Raw genomic sequence first — 19133 nt, forward strand, 5'->3', positions numbered from 1 at the left:
GATTAACTCCTGCATGGGAACATGTTTACACTGCAGTCGGCTGGAGTTGAAGTTTAACCACTAGGCGAGTGAAAACCTGTTTTGCTCCACCACAGCCAGCTCAAACCAGGGGACTTCCTGAGCACACTGCTCCAAAACCCTCTACCCGCTTGCGGAAAGAAAAAAGTCTAGAATGCTACAAAGTCGCCCACCTTCCGTTGTGCCCAGAATGATGTTTCAGAAATGAAATTATATTCTTGAGTTTCAAGTGTTTTGAAATGCATGTTCAGAAGCCAAGATGAATAAGGCCAAACAACCACAGTGCTCTGACTGTATTCACAATCTGTACCATCAGCAGGCTGGCAAGTTCAGAATCTCCACTGGACTGTTGCTAGATTAGAATACACTCAATAAGCACGAGGCATTGAAGACCTACTGTAAAACATTTGTTTACCCCATTTCTTACCAATGTTTTTCTAATTTATTTTGGTGGTGATTGTGTGTTTGTGTTTTGTGTGGTGACACAAAGCCAAAGGCAACTTTCCATAAATGTACAATACAAATACAAGGTCATCCATCTGAAGAAAAGATACCCCCAAATTCCAAGCGTCTGACTAAATGAGCTTGGTACAGAGATAAGGTCATCTTGCAATCGACTTCCCTCAAATCACATTCTCACCTGAGAAACATGATGTCAGTGCGGTAGTATGTGCAACGACTGGATCACGTTAATGTGAATTAGCTGCTGAGGGAGACGAGTACACGAATCACACCCTGAGAAAGCCGACAACCCGGCAACTCCCACCGCCTGTCACCGCAACGCGAGAGCACCAATTAGTGTCCCGCTGAACGATAATCATCCCAGACGCAAAAGGCAGGCTTTAGCCTTCACGTGTCTCCTGGCAGCCAGGAATAACGGGGATTTTGGTCAGCCTCTCATCACCGTCTCGGGAGAGGATCATGTCCAAGGGTGATGCAATGCAAAAGAAACAGAGAAAACTCCTCCGTGGTCTTGGATCAAGTCTCATCCCTCCCAGATATAAGCAACGCTTAAATAAATAAAAGAACAAACAGCAAGGAGAAGAGAAATAAAACGCCCTGCCATCAAAATATCGCTACAGAACCATGTTGACGAACTGGTCTTATATATATATATATATATATATATATATATATATATATATATATTTTTTTTTTTACTGGGATCCCTGTGAACTGTGTGCAGCCAGGACAAGACCTTGTGCTCCCACGGGTCTGTCATTGATCACACACAGGGCTGGAGTGCAGCATAGGACCAAAGGAATGCGTTAGCCCCATCACTCATCCAATGAGTCAACAGGATGTCAGGTGCTCCGTTGAGGGGGGGGGGGGGGGAGCAAAGAAAAGATATTCATCACCGATCCGTGTCTAGGAGTAACGGCAGTCTCAGCAGCGTCCCGCTGAGGTGCTCGTCCACCTGTGGCAGACATCACAAACCTCTTCTGGGTTTTTTGACGGCGGGGCTACTCGATGACGTGTACATCAGACTGATGTGCGTACGACCTGAGGTGGGGGGGGGGGGGGGGGGTACCCCTGAGGCAAGAGCCAACTTTAGATGCTACGAGAAAAGCCTGCCTCCACACAACACAATAACACAGAATTAGCATAATAATTAGATCCACTTCTCAAGTAATGTGCACATGTATGTTGTCCCCTAATGGAATAAATCAGATCACACCCAGTTAGACTTGAACAGATAAGTCGATTTTCAAAGTCCCGGGCAATTATTTATGTGATCTATGAACGTATAATGTAAAGGCTCCTTTTCTGAGTAGCAGAGTCTACTGCATAGCTAAAATTCACCATCGCTAACATTACAATGCATCCAAGTCTCAACCTAGTGAACTCTACTTATCTATGGGAGATTAGCATGACATACGACACCTCTCTCAGAGTGGTTTGCTATCTATCCCTATCAGGCCCTGAGACAGGCTGTGACGTACACAAAGCAGATCTCCTGTAAGCCCTAGGAAAGTTAAACATTGACACTCCCCAAAACACCAAAAAAACCCAAACAAACAAAATCATCAAAACACAAAATGGATAAATAATTGTGCGTCCTGGCAGCATGCATGTTAATCACTCCTAGTTCTTTTGGTGCAAACTTTTCAACATGGCCTTGCCAGGTCATATGCAAATAGGCTTTCAGCTATGAACAAGTGCTGCTTAAAGTCTAGGGACAGTCGTGGATAACAACCATTTATAGCAAACACAGTTGGTGTGGTCAGTGAATGGAAAACCAGTGGTGGCTTTTGAAGACCCAACTGACGTAATCCAGCCATGCCACAAGATGCCACGAGGCCTCATTTAAGGAGACGGAGCACCACTCCTTAACCTTTGACCTCTTGACGCATTGACCACTATCATGACCCATGTCTAAAGGGAGGGCAGTTACCCCTCTAGCCTGCTAACACACGCTAGTTGGTTACCAAAAGCGTCCCAAAGCAGCGTTTTGGGTCACAGTGCTGTGGTAAAACAAAGAAACGCCCTATTCTGGCTTTCAAAACTATGAATTAATAGCTGTGCTGGTCCACTGTGCCTAAAATGGTTTGGCAAAAAGTGTGAGGAACCGGGGCATGCCAGAAGGCTCATCTGGAGCGGGCTGGGGGTGAGGCAAGAGAAGCAGACCTCCATGTCTGCTGGACCAGCACACCCACAAAAAGATCTGCATAGAAAAATGTGGGGAAAATATACACGGCTTGTGTCAGAGACGCACCTGCTAAAGAAGCAGAAGGAGCTCTGCGTCGCCATGGAGAAGGTGAGGCCGTACGTTTGAAAAATGACACTGTGGGTCATGATTTGCGAAAGCACGGAGCACTTTGATCTGCACGCTGAAGGATTCGTACCATCTTTTAGGGTTTAAACAGCTTTGGATTCTTCACAATCCTGACCACTTCTTTAAAAGCAGCTTAAGGGATAGATTACGGGCTTCCATTGACCATGCGTGTGAGACATATGTGGTGTCTGGATCCAAGATGTGCTATGACGGTCAAACAACAATTTAAAAAGGGACGTGTAATGCTTGGCTGGGTAACCTGAGTGTATGCGGGAATTATAATGTCACTCATTAGATTTATAGATAAGACAGCATAGGTTCATTAGTTATAGAAATGCAATTTTTTCTTATTCCTTTGAAGGTTATTTGTGGTTGAAGACTGCTTATCTGATCAAATGAATTTTCACGTTAAAATTAGTAATGGATTCCAGATGTATGGCGTCATCTCCCAAGGATCGGTGTCATTCATCTGTCCTGCATTATTACAGACGTTTCAAGGCGGGAAGGCACAGTGGGAGTAGCTCAGGCGATGAAGAGGGTCTCCTTTCTGTGTAAATATTTTCAGTGGGGTGATCCATGAGTAACTATGCGGGGAAAGATGGGAAAATGATGTCAAAACACTTCCAGTCGGTGCAGCCCTCGAGACACCCAGCCAACCTATAAATAATGTGTTCCTCACACGGCTGTAATGGTCATCACAAACAGTTTTAAAAGTTAAAAAGTCTGCATTGCCAATTACGCTGATGTTAAGAGGAGACATACAGAGGCTGCTTGGCTTTGCCCAATAGCTATGCTGGCTTTTAATTGGGTAGCGAAACACTGATGGACTCAACAGCCTCTCCAACTCCAGCAGCATGGCAGAATAAGCCAGCAGGGACCGCAGGGTGAATTATTCATCACGCTCACCAACATCACAAATCAACCATCCAGAACACTTAACCGTGGTGGCAGAGTTTGGGGGGGGCAGGGGACGTTGGGGGCGAGTGATAAATAGGGAGGATCAAGGTCGTGTGATGCCTTTATTCTGACAGCACTGTAACCATGGGGAGTTACCATTGGTGGTACATCAGGAATATGTCCTTAGAAAGAGTAATTTAATCTGGTCCTGAAGTCTCTGCACAAGGCCAATGGGCCTGTCCAAGAGTGGCCCTCTAGATCTGGACAGCAGTAAACTACAAGTGCAATCAGGCTCAGGAGGTTCAGTTGAAGACTGGTCCTTAAGGGCTGGGAGATTAGCATCTTCTCCAGTAACAGAGGGAGACAAAATAATGCCTCCAATACTGTTCTATTGTTCTCCTCAATATATGGTGTGATATAGGCACATTATTGCTCTAATTAATCAATTAGACAGGAAAATGTCAGTTAGCGTGGATGGTATCAGTATCATGAAAATAAACTATAGCCCTTCAAAAAAATAATATTCTTATATTTTGTCCTTCAAATCAATGCTGGTGAAATTACAGGCCCCTCCATCGTGACGAGGGAGGCCAGACAGGGCTTAGATTTAGACTATACGGGCGGCAGGACGAAAGGTCCCAACACGCATTCGGCACAACACGGGGGGGGGGGGGGGGGGGGGGGGGGTGTTTCATCGTGTATGTGGGCCACGACCAAAACAAACTGCTCATGGCCATCACAGGGACTACAACAGTGCAGGAGGTGATAGAAACCACACGAGGACTCGGCCCACTCCCCCGCCCCGCCCATGCACGATCCCGTGCCAAGAAAAGTTGCGGTCTGCTTCGGTGGAGCGCGGCGAGAATAGCGAGCCTTACAACAGGTCCCGATTGTTCCTCGCAGGACATCAATCAGCCTCCCCTAATAGCTCGAGCGGCGACGGTCGGCCCAGACAAACACGCTTTTGAGTGCGCTGTCCAGACTAGCCGCGCGGAGCGCACAAAAGGAGCCTCCTGAAACGGGCCGGCGCACCTCAACCGCAGGACACTGAAAACGCTTCCCATAAACCCAGATTAGTCACCAGCACATCTCAGGATTTCAGTCTGAAGTTTGGGGTGTGGGGAGGGGGGTAGTTGGATGAACACAGCTTTGTTTACCCTTAGCAACACAAGTGAAAGGCACGTAGCATTTTGTCTTTATTGAAATCAGTTTAACCTAGGAATGCACCATTTAGATGGTTTACACTGTCCTTTTCTTTTGGATTTTGATAGAGTGCTGCCAATAGTGAAATGCACCAAGTACCCACCATCCAATTTGCATGAAAAACCCCTTGTGAGCAACCCTGTGCTTCAAGATGAGCCTCTAAACACTGACGAGGACTGCAAGGGGGGGCAGGGTGCAACATGTCGGCCATTTACAACTCTGGGGCAGGAAGAAACAGTACAGACAAAAGTTCTCATTTTCAAATGTCCACGTCACAGCACGGAGACACAGCACACCTAGAGCAACCACGCTGCCTCTGCGCCACAGTGGCCATGGTAACAGATAAGTCTAAACTGGGAAACTGGCATGGACCTCCATCCTCACACCTCAACATCACATCACTGAGAGAAACATATGTAGCTGAAGTAAACCAAGTCCATTTTGTGTCTGTTATACGTGATGGGTGATATGGTTCTGACAAATGCTGTTAGGCCAAATGAGTCCAATCTGGAGAGAAATTCAAGCCTGAATATTAGGATATAAAAAAATTAATAAAATTGTTCCTGTCAATTACATACAACCTTACCACTCTATTTAAACATTTAGCCCTGCTGCAGTCTTAAACTGTGAGGTTTCTAAATAACCCAACGTACACCTAAAGCATTTGCAAAATTCTTAAATGCTATCAAAAGGCAAGCGGTCCAACACCTCACCCAGGAGCCGGACGGCCTCTTACATATGGAAGCCATTTCTGGCACAGGTCAGAGGTTCTGCCGAGAACCATCCCACGTGTTCTGACCCACCCACCCGAGACAGGCGCCGTAACCACAGCCCGTGTGGCTCACAGCAGTCCACATTCTCCCACTTACAACACCCACACAGCCCAGACGTTCTAGCCAACGCCACCAGGTCAAAGCGCCGAGGCGGCCCCTCCTGTCCTGAGAAACACGGCACACCCCCAGCCAGAGATGTTTTGGCAAGAGGGCAGGGAAAGCACGGGGAGGAGCGGGCTCTCCTGCCGAGGAGCCTCTCTGGGAGTGGAGCAACGCGCTGAACTCCAACAAACATCTCAGCGGCCGTGTTGTCCTTGGAAGCTGTTCGCCTGCAAAGGTCAACGTGCTGTACTCCAGCAAACATCTCAGGAGCGGTGTTGTCCTTGGAAGCTCTCCGCCCGCAGGGGTCAGTGCTCACAGATGAACACACTCAAACCGTCAAATAGTGCCTCTCCGTTTCACGGTCTGCAGAGGAACTGGTGATTAACGTGTCGGCGTCATATGTGCACAGAGAGGTCGCTGAAAGGCATCGTGGGACTCGTGCCAAGAGTGGTTGAAGGAAAGGAAAGGCCGGGAAACACGTGCGTCTCGAACGCGTGGAGAACGGGCTCGACGGAGGATGGTGCACGTGGAGAAGCCTGAGAAGGGAGCGGCAGAAGAACCGAGACGCAGCACATGTTCTGAATTTGCTCTGTCGTGGTGAGGCCCCCTCGAGCCCTTTTGCTCCAGGCACTGAAATCCCAAGAACGCAGGGAAGAACAGCACATTCCTACAATCGTCTAATGGACACCATAATGATCATTTCGTGGAATGACCATAAGACCACATTCTAAACTCAAGCAAAGATAGGCACGTGTCAGAGAGTACATTGTGTTGCTCGTAATCATCCCTTACAGAACACAGTGTCCATTATGTCATTAAAACAAAAAAATTGGAAAAAGCTGCCCAAGGGATGCTTGGTGAAATTCTAAGCCCATCACACATGTTTCAGAAAGGAGCATCTCCTCCACCCTGGATCACCTGCCATTGACTGGAATTTCGCAGGTCGGCTTAGCTGTGTTCTAGGTAATCAGGTAGGGCTGACTCCATTCTCCAGCTGCATGGGTACAACCTCCCATCCCAATGAAACCACACCACACCCCTCCACCCAGCCCAGAGCACAGGGGGGCCTTTTCCCGCTGTGGCCGGACTCTAATTTCACTCTTATCTTTAAGCCAGCACTCTGTGCCTGTCCACTAGGCCCTCATCCTGCAGGCTCCACCCCCCCACACACACACAATACTTTAGCTTATCTCCCCTGTCCAACACAAACAGGGGTTGCCAGTGGGGTCATTTTGTTCTGCTGCCCCGAGGGGCGGGGCCTGCCCTTTCCCCCTCCCCTAGGTCCACTCCAACAACACTACAGAAGGGACATCCATTCCAGGCCATTGTACAATATGCAAAGGACTGGCTATACTGCTCAGTAAAATATGCAAGTGTAGCTTTAGAGAGAGAGGGTGTGTGTGTGTGTGTGTGTGTGTGTGTGTGTAGAATAAAGCACCACTCATTAAGAATTCCCTCAAGGGGCCCTTGAATGTGTGTGGAATGTGTACAACATGAAGACATTTACAAAACACAAGCTGAATTTCAGCAAAAGCAGCCAGTGCTGCACAGAAAGAGACATCTTCAAGGGATCGTTCCCCAGACTGAAGCCTTTTACAACTCCAGTGACATTTCCAGTGCCCACTGAAGTGTGCTGTGTGAGGAGCAGGCTCGCTAATTCCACGCCGTGCCCTAAGCAGTCTTGGTGGGGTCGCGCCGTTGCTGTGCCGTGCCATGGAGCCGGGGCTGGTGAGGTCAGGTTCACTCATCCAACGTACCTGAACCAGCGGAAAACACACACGGTCCAGTCTATCATTCTATCCTCGAACAAACGAAAGAGCTTTACGTACCAGCAGGAGAACGCACTCACATTCTCCACAGAACCCCCGGACAAACACATCAAGAACATAACACTTAGGATCTGAAATGAGACTTACGGCAAGAGTGCCTTCTAGTTATAAAGCACGCATGTGCACAGAAAGAGCCATAGTTTCTACAATAAAGCTTTATTAAATGTGCTGAACGCCCATTTGGGGAGAGGAGACACGGGCAGCAAACACTGCTGGATAAAGTCAGTGCTCAAGGATGCAGCAGGCAGCGAATGAGGAGGTCCAGATTTAAATGAGCTGGACAAGTACAAATACAAACGCCTTAGATGCTTGAAGACGAGCCAACAGTAAGACGCATTCGGGTGAAGAAGTGGGGCCAGGCTCAGCGTCCCCGCCACGAGGCCTTCTGGCCTGCTTCATCTACATGCCAACAAAAAGACTTGAGCCCACGTCACCTACTAAGTTGCCTCGTTTAGCAGCACCTCCTTCGGGACTGGAGTCGTGCGCACGGGGAGGACGGCGGCGGGCCAGAGAGGAGCTGGTGTCCAGCCTACAGCGCTGCACCCGTCCAGGCGTATATGAATGGCGGCCACCCTCGCTGCGGCATGGGAGGAGGCTTCCCACACGTCAGAAGAGGACGAGGACCCAAAGGAGGCATCTGCCAGCAGGGACCGGTGCCCAGGTCAAACGCAGAACAAAAAAAAAGCTGCTCCCGAGGCTTTATGCTGCAATGCCTATTGGGTAATAAACAAAAGTGGTAGCCAAGCAGAACGCTCAGGAGCGCGAGCGTTCCTTAAGCTGAGGCGTTTCCACACCCAGCCACTAAACGAAGAGCGTCTTGCCTCGCTGTGGAAAGAGGACGAAAATATAAATAATAAACACAAAGATGCATTCCAAAAATGGGAGTGACACCACAAATACTTGGCAGGCAGTGAGGACATTTGTGCGTGGAGAACAACTCCTCCATAGACACTGATGCATACGAGACTGCTGAGAAGGGGTCATGTTTCTCTGTGAGAATTACAGTGCGATCAGACCACCCCGCAACCAAGAAAACGTTCGACGTCTCAACTCTAAATACTGAACTTTAATGTCAAGCAACGAAAGATAAATAAAAGCAGAAATCAATGTGGGGTAGATGACTATGAATTCTGATGATGGGGGGGGGGGGGTTGATCACCTTCCAGGGATGAGGAGACACACACTGGATGCATATACCGACCGAGGCTCCTCCCCAGACAGGTAGCACTCGTTCCTTTAAAGAGAGCCTTTATTGGCTAATGTGTTTGTCAATCACTGAAGCTTTAGAACGTTGAAAAGCATATATTTGAGAAATGACACACTGCCAGTGCTGCATGACTGACGTTTTGAAATTTAGGGACAAAGCAATTGGGCCGGTCCAGTGAACCACAGTGGGACAGCCTGACCTTTTAAGCTTCGCCGACCTCTGGAGCAACAAGTCATAATAAGTATGAGGGAGCCCTCACAGTGTGAATGCCAAACCTACCAACGCAGGCTATAGACCTCAATATGAACTCACCCCTTGTTCCGTAAAGCAAGGACAACTTTAGGGCAGACACTCCGAGACAAACACACAGACACAGGAAATGAAAGAGCCAAGCAGAGGCGTGCACTGGAGAGCAGTCAGAACGCAGGTGCGTGTGGAGACGAGACGTTCACGAGCAACAAGGGAGGAGCGGGACATTTTTGGACCAAGTTCCAAAATTCCGCTTGCAGCTCTCAGCCAGAAGCTTCGGGAAAGGCCTGCAAGTGAAAGCAAAGGCGATATTTTTCTATTGTTACAATACAAAGACTGCATTACTATGCAGAAATCTTTAAAGGGGTCAAAGGTATACCAGCACCAATGAAGGGCAATAAACTCTCTCTGCTATGGTGGGAAGTAAGTGATGGTATCAATAGTGGTACTACGGGGAAGTAAAGTGTAGTACTAAAAAATTATACGACAATCGGAACATTTCCAGCTCCCCTCAAATTCGAACACTGGATTACACCCAGTTTATACTGGATTACACCCAGTTTACACTGATTACCCACGATTTGATGTTGAGGATACAGCCTCAACCATGTTGTGTCCCGTACAATTACAGTGCCTAGTGTCCAGGAACGCTCCGGCACAGAGGAAGTGCGTTTGCACATGGAGTGGATTTAGAAGCAGGAAAACCACAGCCGTGGAGACGATCAGCACCACGGCTGTGGCTCAGACGCTCCTGGTGGAGAGCGGCGCGCTACCTCCTTCGGGCTGCGCTCCCACGCTCGCGGCGGAGGAGACGTGAACGAGCAACGAGGCGAGAAACTCCCCCCAGGAGTTTCGGAGGTCCCGGATCACGCGGTGGAAGTTTAACGGAGCGCTCCGACGAGCCGCCGGCAGAGAGAGCGCCGCACAGCTGACACCGGGAGAACAGACGACGTTCCCTGGCAGCCGCAACAGCGTCTCTGCACAAACATCTAGTGTGGAGGGCTGAACCAGCTAGAAGCTTTATCCTGTTGTAACATTTGCAAGTAAACTACATCTTAACAGCAGAGATGAGGGGGGAAAAAAGTCCAATCCATTGGCTCAATCCCCAGCTTAATGATTAATAAACACTGTGCATTAAAAATGTAGGCTATACCTAATTTAATTAAGAGAGAGACTGTAGTAATTCAATAATACCAAAGACTTCCATTCCAAATAACTAGTTTAACATTTAAATACAATTTCCTTTTTCAGGTGAATTTTTGTTCAAGATTACCACAAAATGTTCATACGCACTGAATGTAATTTTCTAAAGTAATGTTTACTGTCAAAATGTGTGAAGTTGTGCCACTTCAAATGACATATTTCTCATGCACGCACTGCTGAGTGTGTGAGCAATGCTGCAGTGTCCTACATCTTTTACTGTCTGATGGGTTTTGATTAGGCAACCAATGTTCATATCAAAACCCATTAACCAAACAGTTAAATAAATATCTCTCAAATACATTAGGCTAAAGCAGTAAATTTAACACGGCAGTGCTCACCAGATGATTGCCATTAAAAGTTGGTAATAACATTAAAATATTCCTATTAATAAAATGTTATTTTAAATCTTACGTCATACAGTGTGCATGTCAAACTAACCCTTTTCCTTTTCACACACAGCTTTATACCGCAAACTTAAGCATAAACATAAAAACAAAACAAACAAACAAAAAAAAAAACAATTCCATTGCTACAATGGGCAGCCTCTGCCAAACACCACACAGCCCAGTGTTTCCAGGGCGACCATTTCCACAATCTCATTTCCTTCAGCCGTGGAGTAGACGTCCACAAGCAGCCAAAGCGGATGCAGCCAGACCTACAGCTCAGCAAGCAGAACAATCCCTCTGCAGAGCTTTAGCAGGGTGGGGAGAGGCCTCTAGCCGCCGTGGGGACTCACCCTAAACTTCATCCCTCTGCAGAGCTTTAGCAGGGTGGGGAGAGGCCTCTAGCCGCCGTGGGGACTCACCCTAAACTTCATCCCTCTGCAGAGCTTTAGCAGGGTGGGGACAGGCCTCTAGCCGCCGTGGGGACTCACCCTAAACTTCTAACTTCTTGGAGAAGGAAAAGAGTTGGTAACATGTTTAAGTTTCTGGGTGTTGAAAGCAGTGGTTTGGTACATGGCGATCGGCGCAGGAGTGGAGCGCAAAGCGCTTGTCATGGGTTTCTAATCACACATGCCCTGGCAGTTTTACAAAATAGACAAAAACTAAAACAGGTCAGCAGATTTGACAAACCGTCATGACAAACAGTTTTTGACCAAATTAACATCAAGAAAGGCACATTTATTAGCTTAATAGAAGTTGCATAAACACCACAGCTCATATCCAGAGGTGTCAATTCCAGGTTCAGAAAGTAAAAGTCCTCACCAGGATTTTGCTCAAGCTTGCAAGATTTTCTAATTAGTGCAATCCAGGTAAAAATTTGTGGAATCAACACAATCCAGGACGCCTGAGCAAAATCCTGGTGAGGACCTTTACTTTCTGAACCTGGAATTGACACCTCTGCTCATATCAGAATAAAACAGCTGTTAAAGTAGGTTGACAAACATTGGTGGTTAACACCTGAGCAAGGCAAGCGGGTAAATGCCATTTGAAACACTGTTTATTTAGCAAGGTGGAAGAGTGAATCGCTTTTATTTAGAGGAGCACTGCATAGAAATAGCTCAGCACTGGTCAATCTCTGCACATCATATTCAACAAATGCTCATGTATTTGAATGGAGCCTTTAGCAGTTTTAGTCTAACACTTCAGCAATGCCGGTAAATTATGGAACACCACTTATTTTATAATTAAAAAAAAAAGAAAAAGCAAAAACAAAAGTAATAGACACTTGACACCACAGATGCAACACAGTATAAAGCGTGTCACATAAGTGGGTGTGCATTGCCCTCAGTATTTCTTAGACAACAAGAGTTATTAAAAAATTAGCAGGCACCTCCTTTAAGAAGTTCCTTACAATTACGTGCCCTGGAAGGGCACGCAGTAGCCTTCTCTCCCCATACAAAATCATTTTCCACAGTTACTTCCAAACTCTGATAGGGTTTCAGGCTCAAGACTTTTTCCTTATTGCACAGCATTTTGCAACCAAAAAAGAAAAAACAAAAGCTTATGACCTTATATGGCCTAGCCCAATCAAACGTGAGCTCAGAGTGTATATAGGTGTGGGTGTGTGCGCTTATCACAGCAGAGACCATCAAAAGCTTGCAAATGAGCTGAAGAACAAGAAGCACAGAGGACAGTGTGTGTGTGTGTGTGTGTGTGTGTGTTTGAATGCAAACCCAGGCATGTCAAACGCTTTCGTGCTTTCTGAAGGGCACTACATGCACCATGGCACTGCTGGATCAAAAGATTAAAATCCACTGATCACAAAAAGATTCACTGGTCACATTACAAATTCCAAGTAAAAAATAAAATAAAATCACACTGCCATCTCTAATCCTTGTATTAAATACCAGTATATAAATACACCTGCTGTTAAACTCACCTCGGCTCGTTTTCTTTGAGCTTTTACTGTGTACCAAAATGTTTTTTGGAACTCCGAGATCTTGCGTTAAGAGAGAATCCCTAAATAAATGTCTTGTTGCAGCAAGACAGTGGCAGTGTCTCAACAGCAGGCCGAATGACATACGATTATGTCAGGCACAGCTGGGGAATGAGACACAAGGGTGACATCACATTTGAGAAAAACATTTGCACTTTCGCTGACCTTTGGAATTTGTGGAAATGAAGAAAGAATTCAGACTGCATTGGGCACTTGTTTACTGTTACTATACAAGTTCAGCTCAACCAAATCAGGTGTTGAATATGAAAATCCTGCAAGTTAATTAAATACAGTAACCTTACATCTTGTCGCTGTCTTTCCTATACCAGAGGCCTACACTAGTCATGAGCTTCGATCAGACTACCAATAACGAGACGAACCTCCCGTTGCCACACACACACACCTAAAACAACTGGCCAGTTAACGTGCCACCATTGTACTCCTCGTCAACTGCAGGTGTCAGGCACCCCGGACACACATTTACCAGCCTGCCAGTGAAACTGAAATGCTTGTACACCAGGCCTACATGTGAAATTAAGCAAGGTCGACATGACTAACCTCGAAAGGTCAAATAAACACTCCTAACATTCATTTGTGCTCCACATACACGTCCCTGCCCAGCAAAGTTGTTTTAGCCAACTAGCCAACACTGGCACCGTGCACCGACTGCATTGTGATTGTTGAGCCACTAAGCAGTTTTCTTCTTAGTGATTTCACTTTATTATCCGACATATTCATTCACCAGACCCAAACACAGATAGAAAACCACCCCGTTTATATCAGTCCACCGAGTCTCTGGGTCGGGCGGCTCTGGCTGTGCGAGTATCGGTACGTGAGTGATGGCTGCCCGCGGGTGTGTGGCTAGCTAAGCAGCTAGCGTCTCTGACTAGCAACCAAACACAATAATACCAAACGTGTACCGACCCACACACACGCTCGACCCGGTAATGTAGAAATATTCGGATAAATTGTGTCAAAAGCTGAGTGCACACCACGACCTGCTCTCACCGACACGACTGGGGTGAAGGCTAACAATAGGACCAGGGCTAGCCTGCTACACCGGCTACCGACACTGAGGTACCGGTGCTCGGCTCGCAGAGCTAACGTGCCCCCCCCCTCCCTCCCTCCGTTAATCACCTCAGCGCTAACCGTGGCTACTCAACCACCCGCCCTAACGAGTGCGTCGGTCCAAACACCACACACACCCACCCCGGTCTCGTGTGGACCGCGTTTAACGGACACTTTATAACCCCAGGAGGACGTTTTTTTATTCAGCCGCACGGCGTCTCCCCCTGTGGGGTTTGTTCCCGGGACTCGCGTAAGCCGGCTGCGGCCTGCGCCGGGGAGGAGGTCCGCGGACTCACCTCCGTCGGCTGGCTGATCTCGAACAGGTCGAGCCGGTTGGCGTTCCAGTGGTTAATGATGTCGGCCAGTTTCCGCCGCTCCTCCTCTCGGTTCCCCGACATGTTCTCGAGTCCCGAACAATTATTAATTCGTTCGAGAGAAAAGACACAAAAAATCCCCCGTTTGCTTCGTCAAAAAAATAATGTTTCCCTCAATAACAACTTGAAATAAAGACAAAAAAAAGTTCCGCCGTGTCTGAGGAGGGTTTTTAAATCGGTGGCTCGCGCAGCACCTCTCTCTCTCTCTCTCTCTCTCTCCTCTGCCGCTTCTCCTGTTTCCGTGTCGCCCTCCGCGCGCCTCTCTCTCTCTCGCTCTCTCTCCCCGGTGAGCGTTGACTGAACGAATGCGCGTGCCCGCGCCACAATACGATGCCGCGGTCACCCGCGCGATGATGTATTCCGTTTTTTTTTCTCGGACCGCGCGCGAATCAAACGAAACAGCTCCCGCGTGAGTAACGAGGATGGCTTTAGTTTATTTGGGTGCGTTTGTGTATGTTTAAAAAAAATCAATTTGTTAATTCAAATAAATTCAATAAAGCAATTTCATCTTATAATCTAATCGAAACTTTAAATATTTAGCAAATGGAATTGGAATTAGCTGTTACAAGGATTAATAAAAATAAGGTTAGATTTTATTCCATTGATTCTTCCAATATTAGATTGTATTCAGTTCACATCTATTATTAGAGTTTATTCTGATACCTTTAGGAGAAGTACTGTAGTAAATGTAGTAAATATGCTAACACTTCCAAACATGAAAAGCTAAAAACAAACAAAAAACAGCCGTTGTTAGACCTTTGTATATTGCCATATTGCATTTTCGTCTGGGGAGATGCTGATGAACAAATAGGCAGAAATGTATATTAATATATAGAGGAGAAACATCATACGGCAGAAAATGTTTTAGTGTTGATGCTATGACCCAAGTTATTGTCCAGTTGGACAAATTCAAGGTTAGAGCCCAAAGGTGATACATTAATCAACCTGGTGATATGATATGTAGCTATTTGGTATCTGAATCCATTGAGGACTCTCTTACCAATACGCATTCATTCTGTTATGAGTCACACCAAGTGAAACATTTGTAATGACTCATCAAAACTGGTGACAATAAAAAAAAAAACACATGAAAATGTAGAATATCTTAAATCTTAAGTGTGAATGGGAAAACTCTGAAAAGTGCAACATATATTCACTACAGGTTAAAAGCACATGAAAAAGTTTCAGGTAAAGTTAAATATATAGAGCACTATTTGGATAGGACAGTATTTGAATACGACAGTATTTGACAAGTTTTAAGAGAAATGTACAGGAAAGATAAAGAAAAAATCTGAAGGTTTGGTTCTCATAAATCAAGACTCCTGAATTCCTCATGCAACCGTGAATTCCAATAAACGAAAGCTTAGCTTGCTTTTGAGAAACTTCCTCGGTCTCCAGCTTTTGTTTCCGATTCTGTGGTGAGGGATATGAGGTGAGGTCAAGTGAAGCAATGAGTCACTCACAGCATCTCAGTCTGCAGTATCTGTCTCAGGAACAGGAAGTGGCTCAGTGCTGGGGCAATATGGTTTCCTGTTGTGGTTTGAGCTTCTGCACTTTAAAAGTAGTTTCATGCTATCTCCCTTTTCCACACACATTCACTTCAAATCTGTGGTTTCACTGTGAATCTTGAAGTGAAAGAAAAATATATTTCTGAACACATACATTTTTTAAAAATAATAATAATAACATTAAATTATTATTATTGTTATTATTATTATTATTATTATTAGAAATAATAATAATAATTATTATTATTATATAGCACCTCTGTGCTTTACAATATAAATAAACTAGTGAAATAAATGAAAATAATGCAGCATACATCAAACTGAGAAAATAAGTCTGAAATGTTAAAAGGGTGGTGATATATAACCTATAATTTTTAAACAATTTTTTAAGTCATTTTAATTTCTACTTTTGGTTGTTGTTGATTTTCAGTCTTGTAGTATGATTGGTGGTACAAGAACAAAATGCAGTCATTAACACCTGCATTAAAGCCTGCCTCTGTGTAGACGCAAAATACAAGCAAAACTGAAAAGAAATTGTTTTCTAGCTCTGTACTGTTTGTACATGATCATATCAAGTGGTTCTGCCCACTCTTATCAGAAAGGTTTGTGGACCAGTACCCTACAAACTTGCTACAAGCTGCTTTGACACTATTTAAGTTTAAAGGCAGGCTCATTCATATTTAAATATTGCAGCGACATCAAAAGTAAGATAAACAACCCAAAATGTCTAGGTTCAAAGTTGAGGGGACAGGACTGTACAATTGAGGAGGCAACACCCCCTTTGCCCCCTTGTGGTGGTGAGAGTGTGCCTGTATCAAAAAGCTGAAACATGTATAAGTAGGTGGGATTAAATAGCAGTAGGCTGCATAGGCAGAGATATGTAAATTTGTTCTTCTGACATCATAGAAACATGTCTCAAAGCAAGCTGGTTTTGCAGTTTATATTCCTTATTTGAACAGTATGAACAGAGATAATGAATGGTGCATTTTGAAACTTTAACAATATTTACATATTACTTCACAATTCTTAAAAAAAAAACTTAAAAAAATACTTTAAAAATTACAGTGCTCTTTTTCCATGATCGGTGTCCTTTAATATCAGAATGAGCAGGGAACAGTGACCTTTACTGTAACTTGTTATTTTAGACAAAGGCCTTATTGAGGCAAACAACAAACCATGTGACATTAGATCATGTTCAATAAATGTTGCAGTCTGTGAATGACTTGCATCACACTTTCACACTTTTTTTACTGACCCAGGTGCAATAGGTAATATATTCAGTTCTAATATGTAATACACACTCTTTGTTTCCATGTCGCACATCTTTGTGAACAAAGTGTCTGAGTCCTTAAAAAAAAGTTGCTGCCAGTCAGGGGAGACGTAGGGCGTAAGTGTTGACTCTAGCAGCGAACCACAGCATTGCAACTGATGCTGAAGCACTTTTTGTGAGTACATGCAGAGGCATGTTAATCAGTAATACAGCAAGGTCATGCAGAATTTACAGTGAGAAGGAGACAACTGCTAGTGTGGGGATTTCCCATAGAAATCTCTTGGGTATTGTAAATAATGTAGCCACAGCATTGGCACTAAGTAGAAACTAAAATAAGAAGCACAGCGGAGCATCTGTATTATGTCTTTAGGAAACCACATGGCCATCTGTAAACCGCTGTACACACGTCTAGAGACATTAATTTCCCATAAGGAATGCTCACCTGATTCTTTCAACCCACCCTTATTCTATACAAAGCGATTTTAATTACTTTTGTGTATGAAACGTGATCTATAAAATAAATGTGTTTTCTTGCCTGATACTCATTTTACGTTCTGTTTGAGGGGAAAAAGAGGCTGGACCCTCCAAATGGCACAGGAAGGGCCACACCATGGGGTACAGGAATTAGGGAGGGAACCGTCATCTGGAAGAAAACTCACTATTCAGGGTAATTGGCAGTGAAGTGAAGACCCAGCTGGCACTGACTGTGTACTGGAGTGCACTGGTGTCTTGAACCACACTCAGCACTGGATTCTGTTGAAGACACTCCGAATTCCACACATTCAGAATCGTCTGTGGTTATCTGCAGAGCTAACAGATTCTCTCATCCATACTAATATTTATGATATCCATGCTGCAGGGACATTTTCGTGTTGTGGGAAGGGGAGACTTAACAGAATCAGGCTTTAAATGTATCAAGTCTGTGTCTATCAAGTCTGTTTGTTCCCTTATGAAAATTGTGTACAGTCCTGCACCATTCTAGGTGTGGCCCTATGGGCCCTCACAGTGTCTGCTGGATCCGATCTGTTTTATGAAGTTTGGCAAAATATTTTAATGATGATGGGTATTTCCAGTGTGGACATTTTCCATGATCAACAGTTGACAGAGCAGAATACAACAGAGTCATATTTTAGCTTTAGTTTAGTTTCTGAAACGTTATCTTTACTGTTTGACCATTTCATTGGTGTTACTGCTGCACAATAATACACTGAAATACATTTGGAATATGTGAGTGAGATTGATTTATGTTGGCTTGTCCTTTTCCTTAATTGAAAATTCCTTAACTGATCATGGAGCAAAGGGGTTCTGGAATAGATATTTCAGAGGTTACCGGAACAACAAAAAGGCTCAAAATGTAAAATTTCAGCTGTTGTTGAAATCACAATAATTTTGTACATTTAATTCATAGTTTTGTATCACCCCGCACAAAGCATTATATCATTCAACTTTTGAGCACTCTATCAAAATATTTTCACTTACAATATTATAAGATGTATGAGGCAGTGCCTCCTGTTTTCCTGTTAACATCGCATAAAGAAGGCAGAGCTGGCTTCCCTGCTGCCTACTGGGAAAAGTTTATTGGCCACATAAAATGCAGAAAGTAAGCTGTTTCTTGTCTACTGCTTAACAGACTGATGAAGCTGACACTGACTTGATTCAAAATGGTGCATTTGTGATGAATGCAGTGTCATTCTGTGATTAAATGCAAAGCCAGCCAACAGACAGCCACCACGCTGGAAATGCTTTTCCGTTAAAGAACTGCCTGCTCTTGGCCGTGACCAGGTGCCAACACAGCTGTGTTAGATAGCTGTGTTTTTTTTTCCAGGGAGCCAGTGCATGTGGTTTTCACTGCTTTGCCAGGGGACGTCTGACCCCCCCCCCACACACACACACACACACTCACACACACACCACCATCAGAACAGATCAGAAGATGTGCTTTGGCTCGAAAGGCAGTTTCCTTGGGAATGGGTTTGGCACAGAGGGCGAGCCTTGTCTCATTTCGTGTCTTAGAGAGTCTTGCCTGCATGTCATTACCCATCTGCAGAAACAGAGGGGGATCTCATGTGCTTTTATGGGGAGCTGCATCTCACTAATGCTATTTGGGATATATGAGATGCACGATAACACTGGCGCTTATATTCATATGGGGAGGGATGTGTCAGTAGATTTTGTCTAAAAACAGATCAGCGAAGAGGGGGGACACACACGCAACATACTAATACGAACACAGGAGCTTCAAGCACGCACCTGTTAATTGCATTTGCCATGGCAACC

The 19133-nt window shown here is 45.1% G+C and overlaps 1 protein-coding gene across 1 annotated transcript in view; it reads right to left on the reverse strand.

Moving 5' to 3' along the window:
* afdna (afadin, adherens junction formation factor a) overlaps positions 1 to 14351 on the reverse strand; it is a 69914-nt gene extending 55563 nt beyond the window's left edge. The window contains 1 exon segment of the mRNA XM_077016107.1: positions 14001 to 14351. Within this exon segment, the coding sequence (XP_076872222.1) occupies positions 14001 to 14102 (102 nt within the window). The 5' untranslated portion in view covers positions 14103 to 14351.
* Positions 14352 to 19133: the final 4782 nt, after the last annotated feature.

Source organism: Brachyhypopomus gauderio, chromosome 9 (assembly GCF_052324685.1).
Source record: "Brachyhypopomus gauderio isolate BG-103 chromosome 9, BGAUD_0.2, whole genome shotgun sequence".
In the NCBI taxonomy this organism is placed as follows: domain Eukaryota; kingdom Metazoa; phylum Chordata; class Actinopteri; order Gymnotiformes; family Hypopomidae; genus Brachyhypopomus; species Brachyhypopomus gauderio.